The sequence below is a fragment of the Hirundo rustica genome, chromosome 1 (genome assembly GCF_015227805.2).
Source record: "Hirundo rustica isolate bHirRus1 chromosome 1, bHirRus1.pri.v3, whole genome shotgun sequence".
NCBI lineage: Eukaryota > Metazoa > Chordata > Aves > Passeriformes > Hirundinidae > Hirundo > Hirundo rustica.
This window is the reverse complement of record NC_053450.1, coordinates 50649562-50666967: the sequence shown is the minus strand read 5'-3', so window position 1 is coordinate 50666967 and position 17406 is coordinate 50649562. Positions and strand designations below refer to the sequence as shown.

The 17406-nt window shown below is 41.2% G+C and overlaps 1 protein-coding gene across 40 annotated transcripts in view; it reads left to right on the top strand.

Annotated features, from left to right (window-relative positions):
* Nucleotides 1-17406, top strand: part of EPB41L3 (erythrocyte membrane protein band 4.1 like 3) — a 144507-nt gene that overhangs the window by 79485 nt on the left and 47616 nt on the right. For all 40 annotated transcript variants that reach the window (XM_040072267.1, XM_040072285.1, XM_040072277.1 and 37 more), the window contains exon 3: nt 3465-3662. In XM_040072267.1, coding sequence (XP_039928201.1) covers nt 3609-3662 — 54 coding nt within the window. In that variant the 5' untranslated portion in view covers nt 3465-3608. The remainder of the gene's footprint in view (nt 1-3464; nt 3663-17406) is intronic.

Here is a 17406-nt window from a genome sequence, read left to right as displayed (position 1 = left end):
CCAAAAAGCCATACTGTAAGCAGACTGTGAACTCCAACTGCACAGATAGGCCCAGTGTATTTTGTAGTGGCTTTAGTGTCTGTATCTTAGGAAGGGAACATTTAAATGCACACTCAGAGACAAAGCTGTTTGCAATAGTGTCATTAAAAAGCGAAAAACGGAAGGATTTTACTCTTTCTCTTGCTGTCATAACTGCTGTGAGGGAGTGGATTTTTCACTCTTGCTTGTATGAGAGAACCTTGGGAAGGCAGATTTAAGTTACCAATCCATGACAGTAACTTTTCTCTGTCATCCTGTGCACATAAAAGCCCCCAACATTTTAATGGAGCTGAAGAGCCATTTCGTATTGAGATTAACAGGTATTAGAGAACTGAATCCTTCCTATCACGTGTAATACAACCTTACTTTCTGCCTGCCTTTCTGTCTCTTTGAAAAAGAAAAGCAGCGTCACTCAAGGCTGGGCACCAAAATTTCCGACCAACTACTGTAAGTAGATGGGATTAATGTGTTTTGCAAGGGTGGCAATATTACTTTATACCCTAGTGAGAAGCTGCAAAGCATCCAAGATCATTACTGCTGAATCCCATGACTCCAGAGGCATCCTTTGAGAGGACGTCCAGCTTTAGAAGGACTTGAACATACTGTGTCATATATGAGAGAGATTCTGCTCAAAAAATGCAAACCCTGAAGCAACTTCTGCTGCATTAGAATTTAGTCCATGGCACTTAAAAAATACTGCAAAAACAGAGCACGGAAAGTACAAAAAAACCAGTCCAGAAATATCTCGAAGAAGAATTTGTGAGAAAATGAAGGTATGCTTGCAGAGTACGAAATAATTCACTGTGTATACATGGGTCTTTCACTGGCCTTTTTTTTTTTTTTTTTTTTTTTCACTAGATTCCAGAATGTCAGGTTTCTTTAGGAAGAAGAGACTTAATACAGGCTGAAAGTACCTCAATGCCTGAACATGTCAGTACAGTTTGGGGGAATCTTCTCTAATAGTTCTTGGCATGTTTTATTCTCCAGACAAATGAGAGGAAAACCTTTTGTAGGATTTTAACCTAGACACATTCCTCTGATCTTAATGGGTAGATGGGAACCTTAACAAACAAAATAACCTCAGTAATATTTTTTAATATTTATAAATAAACAAAACTCTGCAGTAGTGTCTTTATGAACGAAAATAATGACTAGTCCGAATGGATTCACATAAATTGCTTGCAGGCTGAGTATGGTTCTAAGGTTTAAATGGATGATGTGGATTTTTGTTGTGGATTTTTTTCTCAAGCAGATTTTCTGTTTTCTTGAAAGAGGTAAATTCCATGCTGGGGTATTTTTGTTGGCTGGTTTTTGTTGGAGCATAGTGCTAGCTCTCACCTGAGAAATGCAATGAGCCATTGAGTAAGACATTGCATTTTTTCCCCATCACTGGAATTACATTTTTTACCCACATATGTGCACGTGCACCTTTCCTGGCAGATTTCTTTTGACAAAACATACAGAAATCATCACAGCCCCTCTTCCCACCAGTGGCAGTGCAGCTCCGTGCAGAGGCCCAAGCAAGAGGCCTCTTCAGTGTAGTATATTTCTCATTGCACAAGGCTGGAGCACTTGCCAGCTGGCTGCAGATGTGGTAGAAGGCTAGCTGGCCTCAAGCCTTGCTGTGAGCCCAGGTGGACTCTCCCTCTTCATCACAGCTGCTGTGAGTGTTAAATGCTCAGGAAACAGCTGATCCATTTACATACATTGTGCCTTCCTCTCCCGCCAGTTTTCAAGGTATGGGAGGACCTTGACATCCAGGCACAGAGCTGGTGTCCAACTGCTGGAAGGAGGAATTCCTCCTGTTCTGGAGCTACATGGGGGAAGGGATGGCTGGTGCTAGGCTGCTCCTGAGGAAGAACATTCATGGCCCAGGGTGTGCAATAGATTTTGAAAGCAGCTCTTACCATTTTATCTTTTAAGCGCCACTTTCTTCCAGTTTCCCCATCCAGGAAAGCCCAGGAGGCCATTACTGCGTCCTCCTTGCAGGGAAAGGAGGACTGTTAGGTCTTGCCACACCTCTGTAATTTGCTGGGCTTTGGCGGGAGCTGACACTGTAGGGATCACAGCCAGTTACAAATTGTCCTTTTCCCCCATTGTCAGAAGGCAGAGGAGAAACTTAAACTTGTGTTTATGAAATCCCTCAGGGACAGTACCCTGGGATTTAGAAGTACGCTGTGGTTTCAGGTTGTATGATGCAACATTGTTCTGGTCTCAAAGCAGCTTAAGGCCTTTGGATGGATTTGCTCCATTCTCATGGAGGTTTATTATATACAAGCAATGGAAACAGACTTGCAGGATTAATTTACAATATATTTCCACTAATGCTTGTTGCTTATTACACTAAAATAATTTAGAGGCAGAGCAGGTTGGGGGTTTTTTTGCCTTTTAGTGAGATAACAGAAAGATGTTTTTATTTAACACAAGCTTTAGCTGAGGTATTACTGCACTCCTGTCGAGGTTTTGTTTGGAGTCTGTCAGGGATATAACTGATGAGAAGGGTAATGACTGCAGCGCAGCGCTGTTGCTAGGAAGGGTGCAATGCTGTAGAGCTGTTCTGGCTTTCACCTAGTGCTGTGGAGAGGACTGTGGGCTGTGTTGCATGACGGTAACTTCAAAAAACCTGACCCTCAGATAAACCTGAGCAAAAGCAGCCATGGTCGTTTACTTCTTGCCCCTCTTCCCAGCTGTATATTTGTCTTTCTCATAGCACCTACTTCTCTCCAGCTTGAGAGACTTACTATGCATCAGCAGAGAGCAAAATTCATCCTCTCATCCTGTCCATTTAGCCAGCTGGCTGCACATTAAAGTTGTTTGGCCCCTCACTTCTGTCATGTTTTCTTAACCCTTTGCTTGGGTGCTTGGGGAGCCTTTCACTCTCCTGGGGCCGTCAGCCTCCTCTTACGAATTCACACTGCCCAGGGGGGAATCCGTGCCCTCATTCAGGGACTGTTTTCCTACTGACAGCAAAATTAGTGCAAACTTGATGGTGTATTTCTATTCCATATGACACCATGGAGACATTGTATCATTTAAAGGGTATGGGACTTCAAATAGTATCAAGAAAGTGTAGAACTATCTGTTCATCAGCAAAATTCACTGATTACGCGGTATTTCCAAAACACCAAAAAAACCCAAGTACAGGACGCCCGAGTGGATTTTGTACCTGTGGAAAAAGTAGAAGCCTTAAAATATTTTTATGAATGCCCCTCCTTCATGGGTATTCTGTACATTTTGGAGGGAGAGGGGAGGGCTGGAAGGAATATGGGAAATCTTTTCAGTAAAGACTCTGTCCTGCATCAGGGGCTTTCTTGTCCAAGCCCCAAAAAAGGCTCGCTTAAATGCTTGGGGGCAGCAGGTAGAGTGAACTGCAGGGCATGATTGATTTATCTTACTTCAAAAAGTATCTTTCTTTCTCTCTATAGGCCACTGAGAAGGAACAGGAGTTTGCTGCTGCCAGTGCAAAACAGCTGGAATATCAGCAGCTAGAGGACGACAAGCTCTCTCAAAAATCTTCATCTAGCAAACTTTCCAAGTCTCCTCTGAAGATCGTCAAGAAACCGAAAAATATGCAATGCAAAGTGACGCTCCTGGATGGATCGGAATATGCATGTGAAGTAGAGGTAAATGGCTTTTTGTCATTTTTTTCATCCTGTCAGGAGGTGAATGGTGAAACTTGTATTTCTAATGTAAGAAAAAGGATGAATAGCATGATACATCACCAGTGCCAAGCACAGAGACACGTTCCTTGTTTTCTCTGGAGGTTGTTGAAGATGGTGCACAGATTTGAGCTTAGGTGAGGGATTCTGAGCACTCCATGAAACAGCCAGAGACTCTGGATTAATTTTCTGTTGGCAAATGACACAGCCAAATGCAGAAAACAAAGTATGGGCAACAAACCCCATAAACAAAGAAGGATTTTGATCTCACTGGGCTTTTCTTTTCCTTGGTACTTTACTGAGTTGAGTCTTCCATGGAGTCGTTGTCCATACAGTAATTCTGATTATTGTGAGATTACTGCGGGCATGAGAGACACCCTGGGCAAGCAGGGAAATGTCAGGCACAAATTGGAGTGAGAATGGAGAGTTTTGTGTGCTTTTCCATGATGTCTGTGAATCATAACTGTGTCTGAATGTTACTGGCAAAAAGATGCTGTGATTTTTCTGTAAGGAAGCTTGCCTTCCCTGCTGGGATTCTGACAGGAGCCTACTTTTGGGAGGGATGATCTTCGCTGTCACTTAAATCCTGTCTGTGCCTGTGGGCAGACCCATGCTAAGAGGATGCCTTCAACTCCAGAAGGCCCTAGAAAAGCAAGTGAACACATTTAACATCTCAGAGTAAGTGTGAGAAAATTCAGCACCTCAGGGTGGACCCTTTGTCCATTCAGTCATTGTCATCGAGGTGATTCTTGGGCAGTGGACCAGCTTGTTCTGTTTTAGGTCAGAAGGTCATGCACACAAGACAAGCTGAGCCTGACCAAGCAGTGGCTGCAGAGGAAGGATGTGTCTTGGAGGGCCTGGCTAAGCCAACCATCCTTTGGGAAACTGGGGGTAACTCCTCCACAGAGAAGAAAAGCCACCTGGGGAGAGCAGGAGAGTATAAAGGCAGAGATGAAATAGTCTGCAGGCTTGAAAGGGGAATCCACAGGAACATGGAGGAGGAGAAAGGGCAGAGAAAAGAAATGGGAGCCAAATCATGGCACCTTTTCAATCGTGTTGCACTCAGCACATTTGTCCTTCTGCCACTCTCATTTTCAGTGCTTTGGAGAGTGGCAGGTGAGGAAAAACCTTATTGATTTTTATTTAACCCTGGAATTACAGTTTGGGTCAAATGTGATGCTAGGAGTGAGCTGCAAACAGAAGCTGGTATTTTACTACTCTCAGAGCAAATTAGCCATCCATGCAGTTGAGTATCTTTTAATTTCACTGCCCATGTCCCATGTTGTTTCCTTCAGTCTAGGACTAGCTATCTGGGCACATCCTTTGTGAGTATTGGATGGTCATTTCTTGACCTGCAGTCTCAGTTGTGAGGATGGTCTGAGGGACAGTGTGGGAGCCATTAAGCTGGAGGAATGACTCATACTGGCTTTGATGGAAAGAGTCAACTCATTCCAGCTTTTGTGACTTACTTGTAAAATGTGAGTCACTTTTTGGAATACAATCAAGCAAATCTTACCAAATAAGATTTCTATGGAAATCTTGTCTAGCAGGCTGAGCTTTATCAGAATCTAAGATGGAGCAGGAAGGGATATTTGTTATGTTAGATTTCCACTTCTGCAAAAAAATGCAGCGAATAATACTTTTTATAGGAAGTTTCACTCTTTCATGAAACTTGAGTTCTCTTGAAGTGTCAAAATGCTGGCATATGGAAGCCATCATGTTTTATTGCTTTTCAGATTTCTCTGCTTTGCAAGTTCTGAATAGCTCTCGAATAATGTCCAATATAAGTTTTGTATGAATTTTTTCTACTTACATTGCTGAAATGTTTTCAAGTTGTATTGACTGTCATCAGTAATCATTTTATCTCCTTCTAAGATATCAGGCTTCCCAGGCAGAATGTAATATTGATGAGACTAGAGCTCCTAAAAGGATGAATTTTCAAATGACAAAGATGTAAGGCTGTGATGATGAGCAGACATGGGGTGCATTGAAACAAAGTTAGTTAGGAGGAACAAATATTTCAGGCAACGAGTGCCGCTGAAGTGGTGCATAAATTTGCAGTGTGAATCAGACTTTGCATCCTTCCTAGGTAGTATTGTCAGTATGTTGTATGTGTTGATGATACAACTGCAGATGCCTCGCTGGCATAGCCCACTCTAGCCCATGGGAATTCTTGGTAGAGCCAAAGGAGGTCTACCTCCTATGTGCATAAAGTTTAGCTACAGCAAAAGTATGCTGAGTCCAGCCAAGACAAATGATGTGACTTTCACTGTGCTTTTTCTCCAGAGGAGTAAAGAAATATTCACAAAGGGAGTTAGTAGGGCAGGGAAACTGAGGGTCTGTCTCAGGAGACATCTCAGGAAATCATGTTGGAGGCTGAAGGTGAAATTGTACAGAAGTTTTGGGTAATAAATTCCTGTGTCAGTTGCACAGAAACTCAATGCTGCAGCATAAGAAACAATCATATTTCAGAAAAATGCTATCATATTTTAAGGATCACCTTCAAGTGAACTCACTGTATCAAATGGGGGGGAAAATATGTATATGCACAAGCATAGATCCATACATACAGATGTGTGTGTGTGTGTATTTATATTTATATTTATATTTATATTTATATTTATATTTATATTTATTTATATTTATATTTATATATTCTTCTCTGTCAAGAGCACACAAAGCCATGCAGTTTTCACAGAATCACATAATATGAGTTGGAAGGGACCCACAAGGATCATTAAGCCCAACTCTTAACTGAATGGCCAATTCAAAGACTGAACCCACTCCTTTGGTGTTATTATCACCATGCTGTACGTGAGTTAATCTCAGTTCTTTCATATATATATATATATAACATAAAGTATACTAAGGCACCCAGCAAATTATGGAGGTGAGTAAATTCCCCAAGACTAATTCCTTACAAGAAAAGGGAGAGGGACAGACAGAATGGCAATCAGGTAATCAGGCATTTGATACTTCGGTTCCTTGTGTTCAACCCACATAACTGCATCTTTCAGAGTGGACAGTGACCCAAGGTAGGGATGTGACTGTTTTTAGATGTGAGACAGAAATGCCATCCTGTGTTGTCAGCCGCTTTATTTCTGCTCCCTGTGTATCATGCTTCTGCTTACTGAAGGCTACAAAGCAGTGTAATCTATAAGGACCAGAAACTTGGAAACCTAATTTTGAGGTAGAATAATGGCTCTGTCAGTGAACCTTGATTTGGATGCAGGCCAGGTATTTATCTCTCCACAACTGCATTCCCTAGTCTGGGAGTCAGGGATCATTATAGAATCCATCAGTTACTCTATAAAGTGCTTTGCAAATGACAAATGCCTTTTATATATGTTAAATATTAATGTAATTTAAAGGAGCTTATTGCTCTCCAGTAGAGCGCAACCTGCAGCTTATCAATTATGTGTTCATCCCGTTAATGACCTGGCAGCCAATGGGGCACATACTCACAGATGGAGACACTTCTGAAGCAAGTTTGGTTAATCCATTGTGCCCTTGCTGTCCTTTGTTTCAGGAGCCCCTCTTTCTTATTCCAAATTTAATGCTGAGCCTCTTCACTGTCTGCTGTTGCATCTTTCAATCTCTCTCACATTCGGTGCTTTTTATTTGGGGGTTTTTCATGTTGTATGAGATGTATGAGGGAAAGTGTAGCGGAGCTAACTTCAAAGCTGAGGTTAACAGGGGGTCATCTAATGTAGTCTCCATTCAGTGAAAGGATCTTAAGCAAATACCAGGTAAAAGCTTTCCCTTGAGGCCCTGCCTGTGTGCTCTATCTGTCCTGACCCAGAAAGTCTTTCATGCAGTAACACATTACAAGCCAAAACCAGGTTAAGGAGGTAACCCAACCTGTTCATTCATCCCTCTCCAAAACCATAAACCACCAGTGTTACCATCTGTACCCCCGATGCTGCTCTTGTCCAGAAGCCTGCAGGTGATAGTGGAAGCCTAATTTCAGCAGGGGGATTCCTTTCAAAGTGGGATGGCCACCTAATGGTGCTTCCCCTTCCCAGGGAAAGATGTTGGCTTGTGGAGTAGAGGCCTTTGTACATTGATATTGTCCCGGTACTCTGCCAAGACAAACAGCCTCAGGGTGGCTGTGTGTTTCTCCCCTCTCACGAAGAACCTGGAGATTTCTGGGGGGCGCTGGATCACAGGAGTCAATGCAGTCCATCCAGAGGGACACAGGGCGGTGGTTTGCACCTAGATGTCCACCCCTGCTGGCTGTGGTTCTCCTTGGGTTGTTCACTGTGGTCCCTCAGCTAGCATCAGGCTCAGAAATGTCGATTGTCAAAGCGTCCAAGGCCAGAGCTGTGGCCAGAACTGCACTTCAAAGCGGTAGCTAAAGATTTCTCTTTCAAGCAAGCTAACCTATGCTTTGCATTTATTAGTTTGAAGAGCTAAGGAAAAAGCAAGATACAAGACTGCAAATTAATTTCAGATAACCTTAAAAAAGGCAATGAGCACGCTAGTTCAAGTTTTTCCTAAGATTCAATAAAACAAGCAAAAATAACTTATTTCTGGGTTTCTTCAGCTCTAATTAGGAGTTTTCAAATGCTGTAGTACAATTATATATTTTTTTCTAGGATTTCTTTCCCATCTTGTCCTTATCTGCCCCATCTCAATTTTTTGTTACCTAGACCACTGCATTTTAATTAAAAGATGCAAGTGGAACAAGCTGTCATGCTCTCCATTACACATAGCCTGATTTTAAGTGTCTTCCTAAAACAAGTTTGAATCTGTCTTTGTTTCTGCTCTAAACATGTACACGCTGTCCCTCACAATGTGAGGGCAGAAAACTGTAACATAATCTATCTAGATAAATGGTAAAATAATTAGATTTAATTTTGAAAAGCGCAGCTGTCTGAGGCCATTGGTAATTTATACTCTTTCGTCATTCCTGTACCACTCAGACTTTCTTATCATGCAGGCCACCAGTGAATGAAAATAAATGTTTCCATGGCAGCCTGTCTGTGGCATCTCTGCAGCCCTACATCAAACAGCAACTTGACGTAGGATCCAGATAAGCTGCACAGCACATGGAGAAACAACATCTCGCAAAGCATTACTGTTAACCCCACTTCTGTGTCAGTGGGGGTCAGCTGAGGTGGGAAGGGACTGGTAAAAATACACTGTGTATGGGTGTTCTTTATCTCCATTTTTTTCAGTTATGCTGCCACTGCAATCTGGGCAGTAGTTCAGTGTCCCGTGCTTATGCCTTTGTAATGAACCTCTGGTGACTTTCTCTCTGGTGGAGACCCCACTTTCTTGATGGGTTTCCCTACATCAGGTGACATCAGAGTAGCATGCTTGAGTTGAAATAGCAAGAAGTTTTCTTTTCATGCATTTGAAGCCGGGATTTGTAACATGGACCAAAGCAGACTGGAGTGAACTGGTCCCTTTCTGCCCTACACAAGTATGGGCTCATAACACTTTTTGAAGATGAAATGGATGTGAAATAAATGGATTCTCTGATAGTTGAAGTATCTCATTTTGCATTAATTTCTTCTTTTCTTGTTAAAAAAGTGAGAATACAGGATGCTTCCTTAAAAATAAGTCATTGAAGATTGTCTTAGGAAAGACTTAAAGAGTTCAGAACAAGCGGAATTATTTCTGCACTGCCACCTCTGCCAGAAATGAGAGGGGTGGCTGCCTGCACTGCTTTTCCTGACCTGCAGGATTCCCTCTGGAGGAAAATTCCTCCTGTGTTTCTGTATGATAGAGGGGGAATGCATGGCCCTGTGGTCCCCCTCCCCACAGAGCGCCCAAGCTAACTCTTCCCTGGGAGTTTCCCTGTGTGGACCTGCATGCCGCTTTTGCATGGAGAGTTTAATAACATCAAATTTCTCATCGGTTTTGAGGTAGGTTTTAAGGTCAGGAAGGAAACCCTGTAATAAGATGCGCTCTGCATTCTAAAGGATACAGTTTCGGTTACCCCCTGCACATTTTAATTGTTTAATGAATTCCACACAGTCTCTTGCAAATGGCTTTACATGCCAAACTGATTACTGAATGCAAGAGGGACTTTTTTAAATAAGTCTTTTCCTTTTGACCTACTCATTGCTTACATTTCATTTAATTTAATATGAAGACCTTTGTTTTGGGTTTTGTTCCTTCCCCAGGATATATTTCAGTAAAAGTGACTGGGTTGAAAGGCATCATCGCTGTTACACAGCATCTTTTTTGTCCCCAGACCCTCTAATTAGGGCTGACTTGGATTAGCCAGGGGATTCACTTAAGATCTATGTTACCTGACACATGTCAGTAGGAGTATGAGTATTGTCTGAATATGTTTCAGCTGAATAAAGTTAATATACAATTCTTCTGACTTGCTTTTTTCAAATACCATGGGCAGCTTTTTATGAGTTAAAATACTTGTTAATTCAAGAAGAGCAGTGATCTGGAAATCAGCACCAATGTTATCCAGCTCATAATGATCAACTGTGAGGCTGAGCAGAGAAAGGGTTTTTTTCTTCAGTTTGGTAATTAAAACAAAAATAAAAATGTATGGTCTCCCTTTCAGTAATTATGATTCTTATTCTTATTTCACTGAAGCTAAAGAAATCTAAATTGAAACAAGTCAGGTTGAGCTAAGCCTTTTGGAAACACCATAATGCTGAGGGAGTGGGGTTAGAGCATTTCTGCCTTGCCAGGGGAGGCTCAGGTCCTCCATAGCTTCTTGTGGCTGGGAACATCTGGGCTGTGTGGTATTCCGGGAGAAGGTCTCTTATAACCTTGGTAGGGAGTCACCTAAATTATTAGACAGATGTTTTCTCCAGTTAATATGCAAGTATTTTAGAGACTGAATGAGGAACCAAGAATTAAAACTAAGTCACTCCTTTAGAGGTACCAAGTGAATATTTTTGCACAGCAGAAGACATGGTCACAATCAAATGCCAGAAGCTTTAAAAAAAAAAAAAGTACACATTTTCTCCACATCTACATTATCTACATCTGATCCTCTTAACTATTGCCTTTTGTTAATAGTTTCTGAAAGTTATTTGTGTGGTGAAAAGTTGAGTTTATCAGGCAAAAACACTTATTTTGATACCTTGGAGGTGCCAGCCATTTTTCATAATATTTAAAACTATTGTGAGGGGTCCACCTACATTGACAAATACTTTCAGCTGCTCTGAAACTGCATATTTTTGGGAATAAATGGTTAGCTGAAAACTTTCTACTGAAATACTGCCTCCAGTTCCCACCCCTTGGGGCACCAGTTGGACACGAGCCAGGCAGCGGGAGCTTGTTCTCCATCTGGCAAAGTTTTTAAAAAAACTCTGTTTGGTCATGCACACTCAAACTGAGGTGCTGCACGGTTCATTGCTGGTTAATCTGTTTGCAAGAGCCCAGGAGAGGATGATCTTCCACCTGCCTTTCACCCCAGACTGATAGAGGTCTGTTGGCTCCAGGAGTCTTGTCTTTGTCACCATCCTTGCTGATGGCCTCACCAGGGTAAGACTGCATCAGTCCCCTCGTTTGTCTTCTTCAGGCTTATTGTCTGGGATGGTCTTTGCCCCAGAGAGCCTTCACCTTCTTACCAGTGTGCCTTGTGCAGCCAGCACCCAACCTCTGCATGTATTTTTAATGACTCTTGGAATATAAACCAAGAAGTGTGGATGAAAGGCTTTGTCTTTTCCCTTTTCCAAATGGACACTCAAAGCCTTCTGGTGTTTCTGTACAATGGGTACATTCCCCCCTCTACCTCATGCCCAACCAACACAGAAGTTGATGATTTTCATGGCGCTGCCCAGTCACGCTCCTTCCAAACCTCCCTGCATTTTGTTGTGTTTTCTGCTCTGTTTCTGTGTCACTGAAGTGCCTGCTGCTTGTTCCAGTCCCAACCGAGCTGTAAATTCATCAGCTCTCTTTCTATTTATTTTTTTTTAATTTCTCCAATTTATAGGTGCTGTCCCCATATTTACACTCAAAATTGCCATTTCCAGACCCAAACTGAGTAAATCCTTATTATCATCCCGCTAATATATTAGCATGTCAAAGAACATCTTAATGCCTCATATGGGTGATTTTTTTTTCTTTTTCCCAGCTGAGCCCTGTGCAGCACTGGGCTGCTTTTGTGTTTTCTTATCCTTGTTTGTTGATACAGTGAACAGAATATCATAGACAGGACTGGGTGGTGAAATATCTGCTTGCAAAGCAAAGTGTTGATAAGCGTCAAGGTCTGTCTCTCATGGTTTATCTCACTCTGGCAGAAATGGTTTTGATCTGAAGTGGATAAAGCTTGGATGTAGCTTGAGAACAGGATATGATAGTTTTCATGAAAACCCCAGCTCTGATGGTGCAATACCATCTAAAGTACCCCAAATCTAAAGGCATGATCAGCTTGCTCCCTCTTCTGCCTCAAGAGCATCTTTCTCTGCAGTGCATTTTTTTTTTTTTTTTTTTTTTTTCCTCTCTGGGCCGGCAATGTAGGTCAGAGAGAGCTCTGTAGCTTTTAAATTCATATGGCAAGATTACTCTCTAAATCGGACTATGTTGACAGTAGAGCTTTTTTCAGCTGAAAATAAACAAACTATTTATGGTTGTTTTTGTTGATATATGCCAATACTATTTATATTTCAGGTAGTGATTGGTTCCCCTTGCTGTGTTGGTACTAGGCTTGTGCACCGATAGTTAGCACGTGAGATGAGGAGAGATGTGTATTTGCTGTGCTTGTCCAAGTATAGGTAGACTAAGGAAAATATTTATAGCCGCCACTGGAAAGCTTCAGCTGCTGTAGTGAATCCCAAGAGACCCGCCTGAGTTACTTCAGAGTGTCTTGCAGGAGGCTGTAGGGCAATCAGGAGGCATTAAGCCAATGGATCAGCTGCGTGTCTAGCTAAAATCCAAGCCCAAACAATCTGTGCTCTCAAGAAAGCTGCGTGAGGGGGTTGCTTTCTCTGCTGAAAAGCCTTCATAAATGGAATATTGTTTATTATTTTATGTCATGATTTAGCAAATATGTGATGCTAATAAATGTGCTGAGAACAGAATTTCTAATTGAGAAATTGTGTCCACTGTTTTTATATTCATTTATCGGAGAGTAGTGCTCGTAAGCTGGTAGCAGACATCAGTTTATACGCTATGCATTCTGTTGGTGCGCTTGGGATGCATTTGATAATCATCACACTTGACAGGTGTTTCTGTAGCCATTGTGCCCAGGCAGACATGGCTCTCACACTTCCACATACAAAAACATGTTCCAGAGTGTTTATTTTTTCTTGAGTGCCCCCAGCACGGTTGCATTGTCATGAACGGAGTGTTCACTCTTTTCCCTAGGTTGCAAACTGCGTGGAGCACCCATCGATAGTCTTAGAGCTTGTGTGGTGCCAGTGCTGGTGTGATCTCTGCTGCTGATGTAGAAGGCAAAAACCCTAATTTGGTTTGATGCCAGAATCGGGACTAGGTCACCAATCTTCTTACTGGGATTTAGCGGTCCTCTGGGTTTTTTCAGCTTAGCGCTGTCTGTTTAGGATTGCAAGCTCAAATGGCATTAAAGAAGGTTGCCCCTGATAAAAACTATGTCATATTATACAATGTCATTGACATTTGCTGCAGGTATGTAACTGTTGCATAGGCGGTGTTACGTATTCATCTGTTTATCTAAATGCCTGGTTAGCGGTTGACAGAAAGGGTTATTTTCAGGAATGGTAATACATTTCAATATGGTGTGTTGCAATAAATATCAATAAAATGCTGAATTATAGTACTACCATAAAGGGGCAAATAAAGAAAATGATCAGTCATGCCTGTATGTTAAAATACTTTCTCATCTACCTTTTTTCCTTATGTGGCGTTCATTCATATGTGCAGAGCAGTATAAGATAGTGTTCTAAATTAAAAGGCAGAGACAGATATGCAAAATATTATTGCAGGTTTTATTTCAAACTATTAGTCTGTATCAGTCACCTACTGGGATGTTTTATGAAGGTTCACACATAAAGAAGTTAATAAAGAAATAGAACAGTTGGAGAGCTTATACTGATACGCAGTTTTCAGGAAAAGCGTTTCTGTACATGAAGTACCTTCGTAATGGAAAAAAAAATCTTTTAAAATGTAGCTTTTATTTAGCAAAATCTTTCTGAAATTGCCTAATTCTTAGTTCTTCCCACTTTTGGCGAAATATTTTATTCAGTAGATATTATCTAGAATTTTGACTTGGCACATATCCAAATACAGTTTACCACTGAAGTATGGAAAATTTTTGAGAACCAAAAAATGAGTGTATTTTGCTTTGAACATTTTCTTCTCTTGGAGTGTGTCTTTTTTACCCTTTGCATCCTGAAAGGCTGGAAAAATGTCATGTTCAATATCTCCTACGCTTGCTGGCCAGCTGCTTACAAACTGGATGAGAGCTGTCCATCTGTCCATCCTAGGGATACATTTATGAATGTTTATTAATAATGATTACATGTTATATTTTGAACATTTATGTCTCCTCCTCATCCAGGGGAGGGTGACAAAAGTTTCTCAGAGGGCTGGAGCACCTCTCTTGTAAAGACAGGCCTGAGAGGGTTGTGGTTGTTCAGCCTGGAGAAGGATCCAGAGACACCTTATTGTGGACTTCCAATAGTTAAAGGGGGCTTACAGAAAAGAGGAAAAGAGATGTTTTACTCAGACAAATAGTGATAGAACAAAGGGAAACTGTTTTAAACTAAAAGAGGGAATATTTAGATTGGATGTTAGGAGGAAATCCTTTACTGTGAAGGTGCTGAGACACTGGTTGCCCAGACTAGTTGTGGATGCCCCATCTCTGGAAGTGTTCAAGACCAGGCTGGATGGGACTTTGAGCAACCTTGTTTAGTGAAAGGTGCCCCTCCTTATGGCAGTGGGGTGTGGAACTAGATGATCTTTAAGGATACTTCCAACTCAAGTCATTGGTTTATAATACTTTGCATCTGCAGATTCTTTTTCTGCAATAAACGAAGGAGTTGGAATAAAAAGACCATATGAGTGAAATTCCTTTATTTTTAAGCTTTTCTTTTTTGTTGGTCTGTGTGGAAGAAGGGAGTAGGGTATTTGTTGTTTGCTTTGTCACTGTATATCCTACCTTTTTTCTTAAGCGTACAGTGTTACACTGCTAACTTCAGCGAAGGTTTTTTTCCATAGCAGAAATTACTTGAAAATGTTTTGTGGAATGTCTAGAACATGACTTGCAACACACCAAGCTTTCAGATGAATTAACTGTTGATGATGCTTCTGGAACTGCCAGTGCCATTTTCAGCAAGCACAGCAGGGGATTTAGAGGCCTAAATTCCAGTGGTTAAGTCATGTTATGCTCACAGATGTTTTTATCCTACACATTGCACATGTGATACTTACTTCAGTAAACCAGAGGAAAACTTGCTGATTTTCAGCCAGTTAAGACTCCAGGAAAGATTCTCTGTCCTGTTTTTCTGTTTTCTGGTCTCTCCTCACTTAGCTTCTTGCTGGGAAATTCAGTTGAGAAACTATAGGTTTGAAGAAATTCAGTGATTTTGTTTTCTCTCTTGTCACCTTTCTGCTTCATCTTCTTTTGCCTGTGGAGAGAAGCTGTGGAGAAGTATAAACAGGGAAAGAGTAAATAATCTGAAAATGCAAATTACAAACGAGTAGAAGTGAAACGAGGTTAAACTTCTTTGGAATGATTTTTTCCATTTATCTTCCTTGAGAAAAAAAAATTGCTATTTCTTTCTGTTGGCTTCAATCAAGATGTTCAAAAAACATGTTCTCCGTGTTTGGAAATTTTCTGGCCTAAAGTACAGTGATCAGCTTCTAGAATTTCTCAGTTCAGCTCTTTGGTTCTTGAACAGCTCAAAATCTTTTCAGGAAAAACATGGGAAATGTCATGATAAACATATCATTATTTCATATTATTATTTCATTCACAGATAAAAATGTGCTCCTTACCAGAACAACAGTGTGAGTTTAGAATCTCTGATTGACTTTCTGTAGATGGAGAAACACACGATGTGGCCACAAGCTTCTCTACATTTGGAACGGCAGTGAACATCCACTTACAAATTCACATCTGTTTGTATGCATTTATTGTATGCACTGAATTATATGCATACTTGCCTATGCATATTAATTTATGACATATGCGTGATGTTCATATCCCTCCCCCAGAAATGGGGTTCTCGATACAAAACTGATCTTGCAGGCTTGGTCACTTTAGCTTGCAAGTAGTGAATATTTGCAGAAATATTGTTTTTGTTTTTTTTCTGGGATTCGGCATATATTTTGTGTAAATTGGGTAGTTCATGAGGAACAAATGAGAAATTGTTTGTCAGGAGGCTGGAATTCAGCGACTCAGAGACTCAGCTGGGGAAATTTTGTTAAGAGAGTTCTCTCTGTGGTGAGTACAAAGTATTCCCAACAACCATTTAATCATTTTCACTTGTTTGTGTTGCAAGAATAATTGCAGTAGCTGCAATGTGGGGATGAAGAAGCTTCCCCTTGTGTATGCTACTTATTTGTTGCCATGTACATTTTAACTTTTGCAGGTGTTTTGCTTGTGTTTGCACATAGGAAACTACCACACAGCCCATGCGGTGTAGAAAATGAAAGTATCAACCAAATTAAATTGCAAAAAGTAATTTAAATTGAAACAGTAAAATGAAATAAAATCAGTGGTCTGCACATAATTGAAATATTTTTTATCAAAGAAATTTGAAACACTGGACTTTAAAAATAAATAAATAAATAAATAAATAAATAAATATTAGCTAATTCTTCCCCGCCAGAAGGAAGAGGGGGAAATGAAGAGGTTAGTACAGCCACATGCCAAAATACATTACAGCATGCAAGGCTAGAGCCAGCCCACACATTTGCACAGTGCATTGTTGAAATCCATTGGAAAGTGCAAATGCTGATTAGGAATGTGAACCAGATAACCTCAACATCAGTTCGAGTCCAGTTATTCATGCTGGGATTTCATGACACTGATCTGTTTGTGCTTATTCCAGTGATCCTGCCTAACCAGAGTTATTACAGTAATTGTATAGAGTTGGATGCCAGGCTAGCGCTAGTGTGACATTGCTCACTAGCAGCTTGACACATTTTCCCAGGAAAGCAGAAAGGTCATTTGCATATGTATTTGTGCAGAAAGTTACATGCAAACTCTGCCCTTTCAAAATCCAGGTCCGTAGCTTCGATATATTTTCATCTTGCTGTGCTCCTTGACTGATCAGAAAGGGAAGTGAAGTATCAGTTCGTCGGGCTGTCCTGACCTTGCAGTTACTGTGCAGTGGAGTTGACGGTTATTGGTGGCAAAAGTGAATCCTGTTATAGATGTTTGGCTGTGGAACTCTGTTCTCACTTTGTGTTTTCCCTAGCACTGCAAAATTTGGTCTGAATGTGATCTCTTGTAATTAATTCCATGCTGCAAGCAGCCCTTGCTCAGCATTCTGCGCCCACAGGAGACTGCAATGTTGAATGCCAAAGTAGAACCACCCCAAAGTGCATCACTTTGGAGGCTTCAATAGTTTTAATTTCTAGGAAGCAGAAAGGGCTGCTTGCTGCTCATCAGCTCCTTATCCTGTTTCCCTCTCAGTGAGAGGAGGGTAAACTGCTGGTGAACAAAAATCGAGCCTTGAGAGTAGACCAACACTACCCTGTAATCAGACACTGAACCCCTTAGCCCCTGGGGAGGTGCACAGGGATCCCAGTATCACGGCTGTGCTGGTTCAAAGCGACTGGAGAGGCCCCTGACATG